The sequence below is a fragment of the Trichosurus vulpecula genome, chromosome 3 (assembly GCF_011100635.1).
Source record: "Trichosurus vulpecula isolate mTriVul1 chromosome 3, mTriVul1.pri, whole genome shotgun sequence".
NCBI lineage: Eukaryota > Metazoa > Chordata > Mammalia > Diprotodontia > Phalangeridae > Trichosurus > Trichosurus vulpecula.
The window spans coordinates 103,151,731-103,173,317 of record NC_050575.1 but is presented as its reverse complement, the minus strand read 5'-3'; the positions used below and the strand labels follow the sequence as shown (position 1 = coordinate 103,173,317).

At 42.7% G+C, this 21,587-nt stretch overlaps 1 protein-coding gene across 1 annotated transcript in view; it reads right to left on the bottom strand.

The window, feature by feature from the left end:
* MYBL2 (MYB proto-oncogene like 2) overlaps window positions 1-20,487 on the bottom strand; it is a 46,412-nt gene extending 25,925 nt beyond the window's left edge. Inside the window, exons 1-7 of the mRNA XM_036751530.1 lie at window positions 20,405-20,487; window positions 18,229-18,325; window positions 17,116-17,187; window positions 14,933-15,025; window positions 12,266-12,486; window positions 3,605-3,764; window positions 1,682-1,987 (exon numbers count right to left, since the gene is read on the bottom strand). Of these exons, the coding sequence (XP_036607425.1) occupies window positions 1,682-1,987; window positions 3,605-3,764; window positions 12,266-12,486; window positions 14,933-15,025; window positions 17,116-17,187; window positions 18,229-18,325; window positions 20,405-20,424 (969 nt within the window). The 5' untranslated portion in view covers window positions 20,425-20,487. The remainder of the gene's footprint in view (window positions 1-1,681; window positions 1,988-3,604; window positions 3,765-12,265; window positions 12,487-14,932; window positions 15,026-17,115; window positions 17,188-18,228; window positions 18,326-20,404) is intronic.
* Between the last annotated feature and the right edge of the window lie 1,100 nt (window positions 20,488-21,587).

The following is a 21,587-nucleotide window of genomic DNA, read 5'->3' as shown; positions in this document are numbered from 1 at the left end:
AGACCAGATGATGACCAGCTTTCTCAGAATAGATGAGGCCTGCACAACATACAGCCCATGGGCGGTATATTGTACAGGCCTGTTTTACATCCTCTACCCCTACATTCTTCCACTGGCTGTCCGAAATCCTTGGGCGGGTCACAAGCAAAGCACAGGCTGCACGTTGTGCAGGCCTGGAATAGATACTGACCTTGACAGAGTACAGTGGGCTTCTCCTTTGAACTGGATGATATATTTCTATTAAGGCAGTTTAGAATCAAATTAAATTTTGTCAGCATTGCACATGTTGACCCATGTTGTTCTTACATGTAGTCAACTGAAAATCCCAAGGTCTTTTTTTTAAATAAATTTTTATTGACAACTTTTTTGTTTCTTTATCACCAAATTTTCTGCCTGTATCCCTTCTCTCCCGGAGAGCCATCCCATATAATAATTTTTTTAAAGAAAAAAAAAAAAGCAGGGAGATAAAGCCAGCAAAACTGATCAACACATCAAAAAAGTTTGAAAATAAATATAATGTTTCACACACAAGGACCTCCCACCTTTTTGAGAAAGAGCCCTCAGGTTTTTTATTCCTACAAACTCCCCCACCTTGGAGATGGGCAGCTAATTTTTAAAAAAACAAAGTACACAGGACTTTACATTTATCCCTATTAGATTTCACATTATCACATTCTACCTATTGTCCTTTATCAACGAAATCCTCATTCTCCTGGCCCCCTTTCATAGAATCACAGACATCATAAAACTGGAAGAGACCACCAAAGTCATCTCGGTGGTGGTAGTGGTGTTTTTCAGTCATGTCTAACTCTTTGTGGCCCCATTTGGGGCTTTCTTGGCTAGTGGTTCACAATTTCCTTCTCCATCGCACTTTTCAGGTAAGAAAATTGAGGCAAACAGGGTGAAGTCACTTGCCAGCTTATAAGTGTCTAAGGCCAGATTTGAACTCAAGAAAACTGAGTTTTCCTGATTCCAAACCCAGTGTTCTGAAATCCACTTCACTCCCTAGCTATCCAAACTGTCACAGAAATGTCAGCTATTCTTACAGTCTCTTTCTGCTGTTAGTATTAAAATAATGCCACGAGTAAAGGATTTAATGATTTGAAAGTTATCCGTGATGGGAGGTGTTGTGCTAGGTGTCACTTTGAACAACCAGTCTGCCAAAATAACAGAACCACCCAGGTTCCTTCTTCTGACCTGTAGAACCAAGAAACCTCTCCCCCTGAATTCTCTCTATGACAATTGTTCTGTGTGACCCCACAGACCTCCTCCTCACAACCTAACACTTTCTTCTTTCTCAACTATTTCTTTAATCAAGAAACACTGAAAGTCAAGAGATCCCTTGGGCTCTGTGCTCTATGAATTATTGCTTACAGGACCTTGGGCAGGTTAGGCCACCTCTCTCTGGATCTCAGTTTCTCCATCTACAAAATGCTGCTAAAATCCCCACCTTGTCTCCCTCAAAGGCCGAGGGAAGATCAAGTAGATGAGAGCAGCAATAGCTCTATGTAAACTCAAAAGCCCACTATAAATGCAAGGAATCATTTGTTTGTTTTTGTATCCTAAGCTCAGTAACCACAAACAAAAACAAACATTCACACACACAAATAAATATTCTGAAAACCGAGGGTACGTGGTGAAGCCACAAACTCCTGTTGCTACTGTAAAGAATTATCATTACCGATTCTATCAGATCCAGGGCATCCGTCAGGTTCGGCATCGTAGCCGGACACAAGAAGTTAGCAGCTTCCACCACCCACTTGTACGGGGAGCTAACTTCAATTGGAGAATCCTCAGACTTCAGGTCCTTGGGAGTCTCCTCCATGGGATCAGGGATCAGGTCTTCGGCTGGCTCCTCATGAGACCCCTTTTGCTGCTCCGTAGGGGTGATTATGGCCTTAACACCTGATGTGGCCACTACCTCCTCCTCACTGACTTCCTCCTTCACTTCCATGACCCCAGTGGACCAATCAGTAGTAACGTTATTCTGTTTAAAACAATAGTTAGGAGGGAGGAATCAAGATTACACAAAGGAAAAAAAAATCATTCATGGTAAAATGGATTAAAATAACAGGAACAAAATCCAGAAACAAAAAAAACAACGCATAGTAGAACAGAACAGCAAATAGGACACTTGTTACTATCTTGTTCAAATTAATAAAGGCAATTTTTCTTTTCCTTTTCTTTCTTTATTTTTATTTTTTGAGACCCTATCTCAAATAGGTTGGAAGTACAGTCCCCCACCCTCACCCCCCCCCATGGGTCTGATTCCATTCCTGACCAGCAGAGAAGCTTTGACCTGTCCCATCTCTGATGCAGATTGCTTTACCCTTCCTTAGGAAGCCCAGTGGCACCCCCACTCCTGGAGGCTCACCGTATTGGTGCTATACGTAATGAGGACACTCCCCTGGCTTTAGTCCTACTGCAGCTCAGGACTACCAAGCTCGAGAGCCACAAGCTTCAGTGTACCCAGTGAAAGAGATAATAGTCATGCACCATCATATCCAGTCATATATAGGCATTTTTTAAAAATTGCAAGCATTTAGGAGTTCATGGATTTCCATATGATCACTTATGTTATTTATTTGCATGCTTCTATGAGTAGTAGGTTTGCAATTTTTAAAAATATAAAGTGCTAAAAAAAAAATGAAAAGGGCTAAAATTAAAGTAAATGGACTGTTGGATTGAATAGTTTCCTCGTGAGAACAGCAGTCCAGATTGGTCTTCCTTATACACAAGTGTAATGCTATCACTCTACTGTCCAAAACCCTTCAATGGCTCCACCACGCTATGTTTACATATGAAACTCACTGGCCTGGTACTGAAGGCTCCCATCCTGGATTACCATCATCCAAGCCTATCCCACCCTTTCGTTTAAAATCCTCTTCACTACCAACTCTCTCACACTGCTGACCTCCTAACGAGTGTCTCAAGGTCTAGTTCAAATGCCACCTCCTGGCTGAAATTGATCTCTCCTTATCTGAACTCACGGCACTTTATCCTCCTCTAGAACGAACACCTAGTTCCTACTTCACATCAAAGTTATTTATTGGGAGCTATATCTTAATTCCTCCATTAGGCTGGAGGACCCTTGAGGGCAGAGAGACCATCTTTACCATCTTGGTTACTTTTAATACTGCCCCAGCAGGTAGAAGGGGCTTAATAAACATTTGTTGGATGGCTAATCAATCAGAGGATTTAGGAATGGAAGAGACTTCAGGCATCTTCTAATCCAACTAACACATTTTACCATGGGGAAATCAAGGGTCAGAGAAAGAAGAACTTACCTGAAATAAGAACAAGCTGATTGTCTGCCATGTCTCAGGCGCTGTGCATACAAAGACAATAGCAAAACAGTACCCACCCTCAGGGTATCTATCGATGCACACAAAATAACTTGTAAATTTTCAGTTACAAAGTGCTCCTTAAAGAAATAAAAACCAACTTAAATAGCTGGAGAAATATTCATCGCTCATCACTGGGTTGTGCCAACATAATAAAGATGATACTTTTAATGCTATACCAAGTAGATAATCAAAGAATTTTATAATTATTTATCAACTGGCTTTGGTTCTTCCAAAGAAAGTGGACCTAGCGGACTTACCTGGCTCTCTGCTGAATGGATGCTCGTCTGACCCTCCCTATCCTCCACTTCCACCAGCAGGTACAAAGACTTAGGGTCCTTTGTCTCATTCAGGAAGCCCCCAGTGTCCACCTTCCGTTTGATGGTAGAGTTCCAGTGGTTCTTCACCGCATTGTCAGTCCTGTCAAAGGGATTGGTGACTTTTTATAGTCTGGTTGTGACCGCTCTTATTACACAGCACAAAGTTGCTCGGAATATAGAACCCTGGGTATTAATGTGGGGTGCCCACTGATCTTAAGAGACTGCCTGGTTCTGACAGATTCACAGGCGCATCCTATCAAAGGACAATTAGTACCCATACTACACAAATTAGTCTCAAAAACTGAGAAAGAAAGCATACTACCAATGTCCTTTTATAAGAAAAATATCGGGGCAGCTAGGAGGTATCATCGTAGAGTGAATGGCCTGGAGACAGAAAGATCTAAGTTCGAATCTGGCCTCAGACACTTACTGTGTGACCCTGGGCAAGTCACTTAACCCCAAATGCCTTCCCTCTCATGCCCCCCTAAAAAGAAAAACATAGTCCTAATACCTAAACCAAAAAAGGATAAAACAGAACTATATACAGGCTGAGATGATTAATGAATACTGATTCAAAATTTTTAAACAAAATCTCATGAAACAGGATACAGTGATTCATCTAAGAAATCATTCACATGACTAAGCTGTATTTACACCAGAGATGCTAGACGTTCAACATTAGGAAAACAATCAACATAATATTAAAAACAAGAATATCCCAAACAGCATGATTATCTCAATAGATGCAGAAAAAACTTCTGACAAAATCCCATCTTTTACAGGAAGACTTCCCCAAATGCCTCTTAATTCCAGTGTCTCCCACTGTCAGTTATTTCTCATTTATCCTATATATGGCTTGTTGATATATATATTTGTTTGCAAGTTGACTCCCTCATTAGATTGTGAGCTCCTTGAGGACAGAAATTGGCTTTTGGCTCCTTTTGTATCCCCAGCACTTAGTACAGTGCCTGGCACATAGTAGGCACTTAACGTCTGTTGACTGATTAAGTGCCATACTCATTTATGGAAAAAAAAAACTCTTACAAAGTATAAGAATAGAGGGGCCTTTTTTTAAATATAAAAACTATCTATCTCAAAACAAAAACAAGAATCACATGTAATGGAAATACAATTAGAACATTTTCCAGTAAATACAAGAATAAAGTAAGAATACCAACTGTACCCACTTTTACTTGTTATAGTTCTGGAAATCCTAGCAAAAACAGGAAGATAAGAAAAAGAAATTAAAGGTATACAGGTAAGTAAAAAGATAAAATTATCTCTATTTGCTGCTGATAGGATGGTTTACTTAGAAAATCCTAGTGAATTAGCAAAGACACTAATTGAGGGAAGTTTCAGCAAAGTTGCAAGCTACAAAAAAAAAAAACTTCAAAAATTAACAACATTTATGTATACTAATGATAACAAAATTCAAGAGGGAACAATAAAATGAGAAACTCCATTCCAAATAACTACAAAAACCTAACACAGGATCTAGCAGCTTCCACATTAAGGGACCGAAGGGCTTGGAATATGATATTCCGGAGGTCAATGGAGCTAGGATTAAAACCAAGAATCACCTACCCAGCAAAACTGAGTATCATGCTCCAAGGCAAAACATGGATTTTCAACAAAATAGAGGACTTTCAAGCTTTCTTGGTGAAAAGACCAGAGCTGAATAGAAAATTTGTCTTTCAAACACAAGAATAAAGAGAAGCATGAAAAGGTAAACAAGAAAGAGAAATCACAAGGGACTTACTAAAGTTGAACTGTTTTGTTTACATTCCTACATGGAAAGATGATGTGTATGATTCATAAGACCTCACTATCATAGTAGCTGAAAGGAATATGCATATATATATATATATATATGTATGTATGTATATATATACACACATATGTGTGTCTATGCATGTATGTATGTAGGTGTATATACATATATATGTAGACAGAAGGCACAGGGTGAGTTGAATAGGAAGGGATGATATCTAAAAAAATAAAATCAAATTAAGGAATAAGAGAGGAACATATTGAGAGAGGGAGAGAGGGAGAAATGGAGAAAGGGAGAGATAGAATGAGGTACATTATCTTGCATAAAAGTGGCAAGAAAAAGCAGTTCTGTAGGAAGGGAAGAGGGGGCAGGTGAGGAAGAATGAGTAAATCTTGCTCTCATCGGATTTGACCTGAGGAGGGAATACCATACACACTCAACTGGGTATCTCACCCACAGGAAAGAAGGAGGAAGAAGATAAAAAAGGGGGGATGATAGAAGGGAGGGCAGACGGGGGAGGAGGTAATCAAAGACAAACACTTTCGAAAAGGGACAGGGTCAAGGGAGAAAATTCAATAAAGGGGGATAGGTTAGGAAGGAGCAAAACATAGTTAATCTTTCACAACATGAGTATCGTGGAAGGGTTTTACATAATGATACGCATGTGGCCTATGTTGAATTGCTTGCCTTCTTAGGGAGGGTGGGTGGGGAGGGAAGAGGGGAGAGAATTTGGAACTCAAAGTTTTAAAAACAGACATTCAAAAACAACGACGACAAAAAAAATTTCTGCATGCAACTAGGAAATAAGATACACAGGCAATGGGGTGTAGAAATTTATCTTGCCCTACAAGAGAAGAAGAGAAAGGGGGAATGGGAGGAGAACGGGGTGACAGAAGGGAGAGCTGAGTGGGGAACGGGGCAACCAGAATATACGCCATCTTGGAGTGGGGGGAGGGTAGAAATGGGGAGAAAATTTGTAATTCAAACTCTTGTGAAAATCAATGGTGAAAACTAAATATATTAAATAAATTAAATAAAGAAAAAAAAGAATATAATTTAAAAAAAAGAAAATATATCTGCTGCAAATGTGAAAAAAGAAAACTACAAAAACCAAGGAGCAACCTATCGATGCACACAAAATAACTTGTAAATTTTCAGTTATAAAGTGCTCCTTAAAGAAATAAAAACCAACTTACATAGCTGGAGAAATATTCATCGCTCATCACTGGGTTGTGCCAACATAATAAAAATGACACTTTTAATGCTATACCAAGTAGATAACCAAAGAATTTTATAATTATTTATCAGAACTTGATACTTAACAAAACTTGACAAATAATATAATTCACTTGAAAAATAAAATATGAAGTGGGGGGGGTGGGAATATAAGGAGGTAGAGGTAAAGGAAGAACAGCACTTCCAAACTTCAGTCTATATTATAAATAGTCATCAAAACCATCTGGTAGTATGGGAACAGACAAGACAAGAAAGAAATCAGAAACAAAAAAATCTAAATAACCCAAGTTTTTGATATACTAGAAAACACAAATTACTTAGGAAAGAACTATCTATCTGATAAAAACTGTTGGGAAAACTGGAAAGCAGTTGGCAGAATCAGGCTTAGATCAACAACTTATGTCACATTCCACAAAACTTTCTAAAGTTGTAAGAGCAGTAAATCATACATGGCTCACAGCAATTGGTAGATGTTTTCTTAACCAAATAAGGGATAGAGGCAATTATAGATGGGAAAATAGATTACCTCTGATTACAAGAAACAGAAAAGCTTCAGCACAAATGAAACTAATACACCTATTCTTAAGAGGAAGAGAGATACCAGAGATAAGGATACAGGAAATGGGAAAAAAATCTTTGCATCAAATTTCTCTGATTAAGGGTTTCCAAGATATAGAAACAATTAGCCCATTTAAGACCAAGAGCCATTTCCCAGATAGGTAAGTAGTCTAAAGTTATAAATAAAAAGTTCTCTAAATAATAAACTACTAACCACATGAAATCACTAATGTAAATCAAAACAACTCTGAGGGTTTTACCCCACACCCAGCAAATTGGCAAAGGCAGCAAGAGATGGAATAGTGTGTTTGGTGTGTGTGTGTGTGTGTGTGTGTGTGTGTGTGTGTGAGAGAGAGAGAGAGAGAGAGAGAGACTGTGAATGTGTGTGTGTGTAAGGGAGGAGAGGTATAGGAAGATAGGCACACTAGTGCATTGTTGGTGGAACTGTAAATAAGTAGAACCATTTTGGAAGGCAATTTGGAATTCACTAAAATGTTCATACACTTTGACCCAGAGATCCCACTACTACACTTACACTCCAAGGAGATCATTAATAAGAAGAAAATCAGCATATACACTAAAATATCATTTTTTGTGATAGCAAAGAATCAGAAACAAAATAGATGCCAATCGATTAGGGAATGGCTGAACAAATTGTGGTATATAAACATAATGGACTATTACCATGCTGGGGTAGTTAGGGGACTCATCTTCCTGTGTTCAAATCTGGCTTCATACACTTACTAGCTGTGTGACCCTGGACTTAACCATGGTTGCCTCAGTTTCCTCATCTGTAAAATGAGCTAGAAAAAAAAAGTGGCAAACCACCCCACAGTATCTTTGCCAAGAAAACCCCAAATGGGGTCAATGAAGCGTCAGACATGACTGAAATGACTAAACAACAAAAAATGATAGACGTGATGAATTACCACAGAGAAGCACAGGATGGCAAAGTGAAGTAAGCAGAGCCAAGAAAACTATACATTTGGACGACAATAATGAAAATGGGAAGAAGTATGCCCAAAGTCCAGGCTGGATAATTACAAAGACCAAGCACGCCTCCAAATTGGAGCTATGAGAAGCCACTGCCACTCCCACTGCCACCCCATCCATGACAATTGTATATGGCACATTTGTAGATGTTTTCAATGTCCTTATCAGCTATACTGATTTTTCCCTCTTTTTTTTAATCTTTGTTATATAGGAAGGCAGCGGGAGGGATCCTGGAGAAAACTATGGTGATGTTAAAAAAAAACATCATCAATAAAACTTTATTTTTTAAAAAGAGAACAACTACCTGTTTCTCATCCATATTCTTCTTGTAAATTCTTCTCATGGATACTAGGAATCACTCAGTTATATTTTAACAGTTTTAACATGAAAAGATTGAAAGTATTTTCTCTTCCTGGCCCAAAGAAAATTAGAGGGAGCTGATCTGCAGTGATCAGCCTGGCAACCTTGCTATACTTATAATAAAATCCTTTTAATTCTCAAAAAAAAAAAGGGAGAAAAAATTAGAGGGGTTTTCTTGTTTCTATTTTCTTCCCAATAAAGCAGCATAACATAGTGCGTAGGACTTGCAGTCAGGAAGACGTGGGCTGAAATTCTACATCAGATACTTCCTACCTGTGTGACTCTGGGCAAGTTACTTAATCTCTCTAAGCCATAGTTTGTTCATCTATAAAATGGTAACAATTGATAATAGTAATAGTAATGTTAATAAGCATCTAGGTCTCCCAAGGTTGTTTTAGAGATGAAACAAAATAATGTATGTGAAGTGAGTTACAAATCTTAAAGTGCTTAAATATATATATATATATATATATATATATTGTCATTCCAATTCAAGAGGGAGAAAACCCATCCTAACAAATCAATAAACATTTATTAAGTTCCTACTATGTGCCAGTCACTGTACTAAGAGGCAAAAGACAGCCCCCTGCCCTCAAGGGGCTTACAATCTAATGCAAACAAATACACAGGGACAGCTAGGTGGCACAGTGAGTAGAGCACCGGCCCTGGAGTCAGGAGGACATGAGTTCAAATGCAGCCTCAGACACATGACACACTTACTAGCTGTGTGACCTTGGGCAAGTCACTTAACCCCAACTGCCCTCAAAAAAAAAAAAAAAGAAAACTGCAAACAAATACATAGAAAGCAAGCTATATACAGGATAAATGGGAAACTATTAACAGAGGGAAGGCACTGGAATTAAAAAGGGTTGGCGAAAGCTTCCCGTATTTCTCACACTTTTGATTCTTCCAGGGGTTGGGTAATGAAATTATTTCCAAAGGTTTCAACTCTACAAAAGAACGGTACAGAAACAAACACGGAGACTGTAATGAACAGTCCAAACGTTGTCATTTTGGAGAGCATTATAGGCTTCAGAAAGAGGACTACAGTTTCTTGGAGGGTCTTCTGCAATGGCCAGACCTCCTCTGGGGTTCAGCGTCCCATTCTAGACACCAGATTTTAGGAGGGATGTTGACAAATTGGAGCAAATCCAAAGGCAGGCAACCAAGACAGTAGGGAACTGGAATACCCCGTCCCTTCCCCTTCCTCCACGCTCAATAACACAGTTTTGAAATCCCATCTAATTCCATGAGGAGCCCAAAGATGAACAAACTGAGAAGTTAGTCTGGTGAAAAGATGGATCCTAGAAAGAGGATACAAGAGCCTAGTTTTCAGGCCACGCACCAGAGGAAAAACCAAGGCTGGAGTATCTTCAGCTAATTCAGAGAATAAAGAGCCATCTTTTGGGGGCTTAAAATTCCCTACTGCCAGGTTGCAAACTCTTTCCTTCTTCCAAGAGTAGGAAGGAGAGAATATTATGTGTGGGAGGCAGGTTGAAATGAGGATGACAACGTTCCACTTCCTGCTTCAGAGTGGGCCCATTAGCTGGCTCCCAGATGTACGGGCCTGTTGAGTGTCTAAATTGAATACACACAAAATAGGCCCTCCCATGCCCACAGCCTGGGTGGCTCAGTCATAGGAAGTTTAATTCCCCCCTTGCCCTTTATGGATTGGGGGATTGTGTATTTAAAAGGCCAGTTAGCTATGAGGAAAATGCTTCACAAACCTTAAAGCACTATGGAAACACGAGCTACTATTTACTTTAGTGACAAAGATTCAAACAACAAGCATGATTAAATTGGCCGATATATGCCCAGAGCCTGGTGTGGGGCCCTGAGCGCTCAAGTCCTAACCACCACATGCTAGCTTTGTGACCTGGACCAAGTCATTAACCTTTAAGAGCCCCAGGCAACTCTTATTCTCTAAGATGCAGAGCAGAGGGTAATCTGCATTGATGAAGTTCCTTATACGAATGAAAGGGCAGAGCTCATCCTGCAGTTCACCGGGAGGGGGTCAGCTGAATTTCTGTCTTTGCATCCCCAGCAGCACATTAGCACTTTTTTTTTTCTAGACCAGACCTTTAAGTTAATGGGTATAAGGAACTCCCAGCGAGTACATTTTATTTAACGTAAGCTACAGGGTGTTACAGCCAAGTGAGCTATTATTATCTTTCTCACTCTATAAAGCAGGTACCATCACTTTAATGGTAATAATGATAGCTAACACTTCCTTATGGGTGTAAAATGCTTTACATACTCTGACCCTCGGATCTGCCCTGTGCTTCATAGATGCCAAAATATTTAGAGCAGCACTTTCTGTGATGACAAAGGACTGAAACAAAGAACATGCCCATCGATTGGGGAAAGGCTTTAGGATTTAAGAAGTGAGTATGATAAGTACAGAGGAGGCATGGGAAGACTTGGATGAACTAACGCAAAGCAAACAAAAGCAGGAAAACAGGATGTACCATGACCACAAACAATATAAATGAGAATAGCGAGCAAAAAAAAATTAAAACCAAATGCTGCAAAATTATAAAGAATATGGTGTGGTCCCTAACACAAGAGAGGAGATGCGTCTCCCATCCCTGACAATCCCTTATGAGGGGGAGGGGGGGGGAGAAGCAAGATTCCCACAGGTGTTAAAATATGACATATAATGTCAAATTTTTTTCAATGTGTCAACTGGCTTTGCCAGGTTTTTCCCTTTTATTCCCTTTTTCAATAAAGTGCCATAAGGGTGGAGGAATGAGGAGGATACAGGGAGCGATCTCTTCAAAAAACAGCCTGGTGAAATGCGTATTATTCCCTTTCTTATTTTAGAGATAAAGAAACTGACACCCAGAGAGGTTAAAAAATTTGTCCACGGTTTTTCAGTAAGCGGCAAAGGAAACTCCACAGTGCCATCTGCTACCTCATAATTAATGTTGCGGGTAAAGCAGATGAGGTTTGACTTCTTTCACTCTTTTCTCTGATCTCTGGGGGTCTTGCTCTCCTCCTGGCCATCTTCTGTGCTATACACTAGAAAAGAGTATTTCCCCCCCTAAGAAACTTTTTCACACTACAGCCTGACCTTGAAACTATGGTTCCCCTGTCCCCTAAAGGCTGCAGATGTGCAACTTCTGGTGGGCCAGTGAGAAGTGACAACATGCCCCTGCCCCTCCCCCCCATCTCTCTATCTATATAAAATATAATAATATGTAGCAAGGGGCAAGAGAGATACTTAAATTACAGTTGATTTTTGCAGGGATTTGTCTATGGGAAGAAACCCACTCTTCCCCAAGCCCCATGGCCCTCACCCTAAGAGAAAGCCACAAAGGAATGCTTGAACTAGAAGGACCTTTAGCCCAATGCTCTCAATTTTACCGAGGAGGAATCTAATGCCCAGAGAAGGGAAGAAACTTACTGCAGGTGACATGGAGACTGGCAAAGCCAAGACGACTAGAAGGAGCTCTGGCTTCTGAATCCAGATGTGTATCTACTGCCTTCCTGCCCTCCTATCTGTTTGCTCCTACTGGGAACCCCAACCTCAGGCAACTGCCGCCTCCAACCTAGCCTCTGCTAGCAAAATGAACCCTTCCCACACCTATTCATACCTTCTGACTACCGCTTGTGAACAAAGATCTGACATGTGATTTTGGAGAGGCTGACCACCCCTGCCCCCCAGGATGACCCTGCCTTACCTTCCAGGGAGAAGTTTGGCAATCTCAGCCCAGCGGTTGCCCAGGACCTTGTGAGCCTCACAGATGATGCGGTCCTCCTCCTCTGTCCAGCATGACTTCTTCACCTCTGGGTTCAGGTGATTGTGCCAGCGCTCTCTGCACTGCTTCCCCAGACGCCCTTTCAGATGCTTGGCAATCAACGTCCATTGTTTGGTGCCATATTTCTTCACCAGTTCAATGACCTTTTGGGAATGGGGGAAATAACCATAAAATGGTTCAACTTAACAAGCATTTCTTAAGTGCCCACTATCATGCAAGGCCCTGGAGACAAGAAAAATAAAAATGAAAACTAGTCCCTGCCTTGAAGAAGACTACATCCTACTGAGGATACAACATGCAAACAGAGAGCAAATATTAAGAGCTCCTAATTATGCTGTAACTTCACTACAAGGAGCCCTGATTTCATCTGTGTGGATGCTCCTTCCATTGAGGTAGATTTGCAGACCCTTAATATATCTTAGGAGATGAAAAATTCTTAACCTTTTTTGGAGTCATGGCATCTTTTGGCAGACTGGGGAAGCCTAGGGACCCCTTCTCAGAATAACATTTTTAAATGCCTAAAATAAAATGCCTAGGACTACAAAGGAAACCACTACCATTGAAATACACTTATCTAGATAATCTTTAAAAACAAGTTCCCAGACCCCAGGTTAAGAATCCTTGCAGTAGATATATAGTCTTCAAGCATTTCTATGACTGAATATAATTCTTCACCTGCTTACTGGTGGGTCCAGCCTACCAGCAACGAGCCTCTTTCTACTTAGCTAAGCTAGTCCTCAAGTGACAGATCGGGCCTGGACTTGAAATTCTTCTAATTTGACAGGACTATCAGAGCCTGACTACTACTTAAGAGGAGCCTCAGAGAACTATGGGTGCATCACTGCTAAGCTAGGATGAGGCATTAATAGATGTTAATGGACTAACATGGATATGGTGGACAATACTCTAAATATGCATTAGTAATAACTTAGCAGCTATGTTTAGTTACATAAACTCTGCTACATAAGTTTGCAAAGCTCTTTACATACGTGAACTCATTCGAGCCTCACCACAACTCTGTTAAGTAGGGGCTATCACTATTACACCAATGTATAGGATGGGAAAAGGTTAAGTGATTTGCCTGGAGCCCTAGGAAGCATTTGAGGCAGGCTAAAAACTCAGATCTTCCTGACCCCAAGTCCTGAGTTCTACCCACTCATTTTATCCTATCAAGGTGGTATGAATTTTTATTCCCATTTCACAGGTAAGATAAAGAAGAAAGTCCTAGTCCAATGCCTAATCATGGCCTGAAGGTGAGTCTAGGTTCTGAAAGGCTATGCTAACAGAGTATAAACTCAATCTGTTCTGCCCTTTGGAAAGGCATTGACTGAAATGACCTCAGTCTTCTTTGCAAAGGCCTATAAAATTAATCAGCCTAGCTCATCATGACAGGTCACGCATCACAACATGATTAATTTTTTTGTTGTGGCAGCCTATGAAAATAAAGAAAAACTCAAAATTGGCCCTCGGTCCTACATGGCCCTCTCCTGCTTCCCTAGTGATGACCTGGCCAAAGGAAGCAGGGAGCACTAGGGATGTTCACCTGCCCACAGTTTCCCAGTAAGTGGCAGAGGAAAGTCCACAGCTCTTTCTGCTACCTCATAATTAATGATGCGGGTGAAGCAGATGAGGTTTGACTTTTTTCTGCTCTTTTCCCTGATCTCTGGGGGGGTCTTGCTCTCCTCCTGGCCATCTTCTGTGCTATACACAAGGAAAGAATATTTCTCCCCTAAGAAACTTTTTCAAACTACAGCCTGACCTTGAAACTATGGTTCCCCTGTCCCCTAAAGGCTGCAGATGTGCAACTTCTGGTGGGCCAGGGAGAAGAGTGACAGCATGACACTCTCTCTCTCTGTACATATATATATATATAAATATAATAATTCATAGCAAGAGGCATGAGAGATATTTAAATCAGTTGACTTTTGCAGGGATTTGTCTATCACCACGAAGATAACAGCTGCTTCATAACCCACGTCTAATGTGGAGGTGAAGAAGTGGAAAAATTGTATGGAAAAACCTGACGAGATCATCCAAACTAAGTTAACATTTATTCTGATAGGCCAGTACAAACACAGTGGAAAAAGTACTGACTCTGAGTCAAAGTCAACCTCTGACACTTTATGACCTGTGCGACCCTGGCAAGCTAACCTTCCAGGACCTCAGCTTCCTCAGCTCTAACATGAAGTATGGATTGTTGTTACTGTTCAGTCATCTCAATCCTGTCAACTCTTCATGACCCCATTTGGGGTTTTTCTTGGCAAAGAGTGGTTTGCCGTTTCCTTCTCCAGTTCATCTTACAGATGAGGAAACTGAGGCAGAGTTAAGTGACTGTGTATATATGAGTAACACATTTCTGAACTGATCTGAAGTTTTTAAAAAAAAGTTTTCCCTCAAAACAACCCAGGGCAAGACAGTAAAGAGTTACTATACTACATAAAGCATACTATGCTATACTTTTCAGACAAACATGGAAGCCGTCTTAGAGAGGGGAAAAGTGACTTGCCCAAGGTCACCACACAGCTACTAAGTGTCAGCACCGGGACTGAAACCCTGGTCTCCTGACTCCACAACACAAGATGACCTTACCTTCTGATCTTCTTCTTTTGTCCAAGGTCCCTTGACGAGGTCTGGATTCAAGACCCTCAACCAGCGATACTGGCACTGCTGATCACTGCGATTCTAGGATGGTGAATTCGGAGCCGTGCGGGAGAAGACAGAAGAAATCACAGAAATCTCAGGGTCAGAGAAGCTGATCTAATCCAACCCCTTCATGACACCCCAAAAGAGTGGTCGTCCAGCGGCCACTTGGAAAACTTTCCAGAGATACAGGGCCTCACCTCATCACCTCTCTGGGCACCCCACTCCACTTCTAGACAATAATAATGCAGAAAAGTTGACTTACACTGAGCCTAAATCTGCCTTTCTGCACCTTCCACACACCCAGAGAACAAGTAAACAGCAGAATAAGCACAAAAGGCCCAAAGAGGCCGGCTTAGTTATTTAGGGCACAAATGAGAACCTCGATATTCACAAAGGCAAGGTCACAGGGTCAATCCTAACATGGGGGTAAGTAGAGTTCATTCTTTACTCTGCCTAATCAACCATCTTCCAAAAGCTTTGCAAAGAGAGGATCAGGTGAGAGGATGTGGATAAATCGGTACAAATTCCAAGCTGGAAAACAATTTAAAATTCACCAGCCAAGGTCATCCTCGACCACCCCCCACCCCCCACCCCCACCCCAACTCCCACCATAAGCAGTCAGTTGTCAAGTCTGGTGGATTCTCCCTACCCTATCACCGCAGACCTGCACCATGGAAGAGCTTCCTAATTAAGCTCCCAGCTTCCAACCCCTCTCCTCTCCAATGAAAAGGTGACATTCCTAAAGCACCAATCTGCCTGTCCCTGCCCTGCTCCAGAACCTTCTCAGGTTCCCTTCAAACTCTCCACAGGTCCTACTTTCGCCCTGAGACCACACAAAACCAAGTGTGAACCCTCTCTTCCACATGCTAAACCTTTAGAGAACCTAAAACAGACTGTTAAGCATCCCCAGTTCATTCAACCACTCTTCACATGACAGTGGTTCCAGATATTTCACTGGCCTTCTCGTAATATTTGGTTAAACCTAGTAATATTATAATAATAATGATAATAGCTAACACTTACTTAGTGCTACGTGCCAGGTACAGTACTAAGCACTCTATGGTTATTATCATCTCATCTGAGACTCATAACAACCCTGGGAAGTGGGAGCATTATCCCCATTTTATGGATAGGGAAACTGAGGCAGGCAGGTGACTTGCCCAGGCTCACACAGTTTGTAAATGTCTCAGGTTCCATTTGACCTCAGATCTTTCAGATTCCAGGCCTGACACTACCTACTACTGTGCCACCTAGCTGCCAGTTTATCAACATCTCCCTTAATAATAATTTGCATTTATTTAATAACTCCCATTTATACTCCACATATAGGCTAACCACAGCAGAGGGCAACAAGACTATGGCGTGCCTTGATCTGGACAGGATCCTAAGATTTAGAACTGGAAAAACGATGCCCCCTTCTTTGTTCCAGCCTTTCAGAAAAAGCTGCCCTTCTCTTTTTGTTAAGGCACATCTCCCTATTTGTGCCCTTCACTCCATCCTTTCTGGTCTCTTCTAAGACCTTGCCCTTTCTATCATTCTTCCCTTCTTGTCATCTATCTTTAATCTTCTCCTAAAGGAAGTGGAAATTCATTACGAGCTACTAGCTGTATCCTGTTACAGTAAGTTATTTACAAAGATATTTAAAATTGCATGTAAAGGGATTTTTGAAAAAATACCACTGTCAAAACCACTGTACTGAAGATACAATTTCAAGATGTCTGGGTTGAGAATACCTCACACATGGTAGATAAGGGGAAAAAATCATTAAAATAATCTTTTGCTAAATTTGGGAAGATACTATCAGCATGGTATAATGGATATAGCATTAGATTTAGAGTCAAAAGACCTGGGTTCTGACCTCTGCTCTGCTAAACCTGGTACCTCTATGACCTTGAGTAAATGAATCCACCTCCCTACCTCAGGTACCCCTTCTGTAAATGAGGGGATTGACTAAATGATCTCTAGGGTCCCTTCCAGCTGTGAATCACCTTTCCCTGAGAAAAACAAAAAACCCAAACTGAGTACTGAGTACTATGCCCAAAGGCTATTCAGAAATCCATCACCCATTCCCTCCCCAGGAACAAGGCCCAAAATCAGAAGCAGAACTCGCCAGGAGCCTCCGAGCTTACAGGAAAGTGGCTTGCAAGAAACTTCCAGTCCTGTTGCCCATACTGCTTCACGAGAGCCTTCAGCTGCTCATCCTGAAAAGGACCAGAAAAGGCATCTGCTCACATGTTCAGAATCTGCCACGAGATGGTTCATTTCCAAAAGAAATGCTCCCCTCCAAAAGATGGCTTTTTACTCCCCAGTCCCCATGCACTCCCACCCCGTTCCAATCAAACTGCTTTGCTCACTGCTCCCCACCCATGACCCTGCATCATCCTCTGCCTTCACTCCCTTGGGGAAGTGGTCCCCCATCATACCTGAAACGCGCTCCCCCTCCTCTGTATCTCATCAAATCCCTTACCCTCCTCCAGAGATCCCTCGCTCCTATGGATCATTAGCATTCTCTCCTTCTTGGAATCGCTGAAGTTCCATTTGCACATAATTTATTTTATATTTACTGGTGTATAAGTGACATCCTCTCCCCCCCCAATTAAATGTAAGCACCTTAAGGGCAGGGCTGTTTCCTTTTTTGTCTCTGTATAGAGCCCTCTCAGGTAGCAGAAGCTTAATAAAAGGCCGAGGAATTGAACTGAATATAAGTTCACAAAGTACCACTTGAATTGTTCTCCTCAGATGGAGCAGAATCCTGGTAAGCCCTTCAAGCTAACACCTTAGTCAGGAAATCCACTGTTACACAACACAGTAAAAAGATTTCCTAGCTCTAACCAGGCATCAGTACTCCATGAGGAAGGAAACCATCCAACCTCCATGAGCCATGCTAGAAAACTAGATGTTAGGGACTAGTTACCTACAGAAAGGTCATCATTGAAGGAAAGCCTAACAGGGTAAGACCAGACACCTGGTTTCAACAACAATAACAATATATTCAATTTATTTTTCCCCTGCCATTTTTTCTTTCATGTACTACCTACACCAACGTAGAGCATTATGCAAAGGTGTTAACAGCCTAGATCATCAGGTCAGCCCCTGTTTCCATCTTACTTTTTCTCTTTCCTTTCTACACCCCCCATTCTTTTATCCCTCCCTTCGGATCTTCCTCACACAGCCTCTCTCCCAAAACAAAGTGGTACCTACCAAGGTGGAAGCCTGGCTTTCATCTTCTCTAGGTCACATACCTCTTGGTAAGTCCACTTGACCTTGCATTTATTTTCCCTCTGTTCTTGCACATCCGAATCTGTGTCCTGACAGTGCAACTCATCTTGATCCTCGATGCTAAAAATGACAAATGCATCCATTTAAAAGATTAAGACTTCATTAAGAGAGAAGATAGCTTTTCCCTTCCTTGTAATATTTAACATGGGATCAGGCCGATTAGTCATAAGGAATTTATTTACTAGGACTTGATATTTTCAAAATGTATCCTGAATAATGATTTTAAAGTTATATCACTATTGGGAAAATGTGACCAAGTGATTAAAACTCTTTTCACCAGATCAGGTGGGGTTTGTGAACTTAAAACAGAAATTTTTTTATAATTATTTCAATATGAGTTCCTTTTGTGATCCTACGTATTTTATTTTATCCATCAAAAACATGCTTCTGAGAAGGGTTCCCCAGACTGCCCAAGGGGTCTATAACACAAAAAAAAGGTTAAAAATCTCCAGACCGAAGCAAAATCTAAATGTCCAAGGCAGGTCAAACCAAGAGGTTGTGTTCCAAATGTCCTCTTTCAGAAACAATGTTTTAAAAGGTGGCTATGAACCCAAAAAAGCCAATTTCACCTATAAGGAAGCTGAAATAGACCTTAACCACTTTTAACATTGTTTCTATCAGAAAAAATACATCTAGAGTTCCAATTAATTATTTCAGGCAATAGCAACACGACCCCCATCACCTCATCCCAGCTGGTCCTCAGGTGACAAGAGAAAGTGATCACAGCAGCGGATAGGCAAAGAGAAGTGCCTCACACTCTTCACCATGACCCCAAGGGCAAAAGATGCCCAAACAGAGAGACCATTTGTAGGTAAGCAACAACTTACAAGTGGGATGTTTGCAAGCTGGGAACTGCCTGCTAAGGCAAAGAAACATCCAGGAAAAGTGGCATTTAAATAGAAAATAGAAATTTACATAGAAAATAGAGGCATTTAATAAATATATACAGCATGATATCATAAATAACATCAGCCTTATGTTTCAGGGACCAAGAAAATTTGAGCAGCACTATTATACTGTAACTCTTGTCTCTCTCCTAGAAAAGGCAGACCTTCTATCAGAAATATAGATAGATAGACAGATATAGATATAGATATAGATGGATGTACCCTCCATACTTAACAAAGAGATGAATGAATCCAGGCCATCAAAACTTCCCACAAAGAACCTCCAAATAATAATGCACTTTGGGATAATGAAGCATGTCAGGAATATATAACCCCTCTCCTCTACTGCTCTTTGCTTTGGGAAGGGTGGGGTTTTGCTATTTTAATTTAATCTAATTTATAAGAACTCTTTTCCTCCACACCCGACCCTCATATTAACCAAGATAAAAGTTTATGGATGATGTCTGTGCTCACAATTTTAGGTTAAATATTCAGTATTTTGTGACCTTGGGTAAGTTCCTCTCTGAGCCCCAAACTCCTCCTTTGCGAAATTGGGGTAGGGGGAGAGGCCCCAGATCAGGGGGCATTTTTTTAATTTTATATTTTGACAACTATATTCACTATAATTGGTTTCCTTTGTAATTCCACGTATTTTATTTTGTGCATTTAAAAATATTACTCTGAGAAGGGGTCCATAAGTTTTACCAGAATGCCAAAGGGGGTATGAAGTTAGCAAGGTTATTATCCTCTGATTCTGAACAAGTCCTCAAGTCTCGTTCAATACAACATTTATTGGGCAAGTATTGGAGGCGAGGCTGAAGCCGGAGATGGATAAATAAGGGCGGTCCTCGCCCTCAGGGAGCTTTGGAAAAAGGTTCTGAGGGCCTCCTAGTAACTCCCCATTATCACCCATTTTACAGACGGTTAAGCCGGAGACCGAAGGACAAAATGCTAGCCCCCAGAGCGCTGACTACGCCCTGGTCAAGTGAAGCTCCCGGGCTCCAATGGACCCGGCGTGGCCGCGCCTGGGCAGCTCCAGACCTCCGGCTTCCACAAAAAGCTGAAAAAACTGACCATTAACCAAGGCAGCCAGAGACACCCACCCATGGGGGTGGGGGAGGGCAAACTGCGCTCTACGTATCCCCAAGTTCTCCGGGAGAGTCCCACACGGGGCAAGCAGATGGGCGGGGGGGAGGTGTTTCCCTGGCTAAATAAAATAGGTCGGAACTCCCCCTGAGGTCGTGCAACTTACCCGCGAGTCCGGCGAGCCATCCCCTCTCTGCTGCCCCCGGGGCCAGGGGGTCATAAGGGCGGGGAGGGAGGGGAGGAGAGAGGGGGACAGGGCTGCGAAGAGCGGGGAGAGGAGAAGAGAAGGGGGAAAGGGGAAAGCGAAGGAAAGAGGAGGGGAAAAGGAGGGAAAGAGAGAAGAGGAAAAGGGGAAGAGAAAAGGGAGAAGAGAGGAGGGAAAGGGGAAATGGGGGGAAGAAAGGGAGGGAAAAAAGAGAAAGAAGAGGGAAAGGAAAAATGGGGAATTGGGGGAAGAGGGAGAGAAAGGGAAATGGGGAAAAGGAGGAGAAACTAGGGAAGAAAGGGGAAAATGGGGGAGAAGAGGAAATTGGGGGCAGAAGAGGGCAAGACGGAGAAGTGGGGGGGGAGAAGAGAGGGAGGGAAAGAAGGGGAAATTGGGGGGAAAGGAGGAAAGAAAAATGGAAATGGGGGAACGGAGGAGAGGACAGGGGAGCGAGGTGAAGAGGGGGAGAAAGGGAGCGAAGGGGGAAAACTGGGGGGGGGGGGGGAAGGAGGGCAGCAGCCCGCCTAGCACAGCCGACTCCTGCCCTGCCCTGCCCGGTCCCGGAGCTCGCCGGCTGCAGCCGCGAGAAGCCCCCGGTAGGGAATGCAGCAGCGAGCGGGAGGAGACAGGGGAGGGGAGGGGAGGGGGAGGTCGCGGCCCGAGGTGCCCCCTCCCTCCAAGGCTGCCCGGCGCGGAGCCGCTCCTGCAGCCGGCGTGGAAGAGCGGGACGCGCCGCCGCCGCAGACACTGGAGAAGTTTCCTATCTCGCGCCAACTGCGGACGGCCGCCTCCCTCGTTCCCTCCCTCCCCGGGGCTGGCGCGCGAGCGTGCGCGAGGCGGACGCCCGGGAAGCCAGAGGCAGAGTGCTGGGTGGCTGGCGGGCGGGCGGGAGGCGGAGGAAGGGGAAAAGAGGCGCGCGCGGGTAAACTGCAAGAAATTTTGCAAAGCCCCCGCCAGCCGCCGGCCCATCCGTCCATCCGTGCACGCCTCCCCACCGCGCCCCGACTTACGGGCTACGGGCGAGAAGACCCTCGACGCCGTCCTCTGTCCCGGGCTCCCCGGGGCCAGGGAGAGCTCGGCCAGGGCGGGCAGGGGACCGAGCCGCCCGTGTCCCGGTGCCCTCCGCTCGGAAAGCGACCCTTCT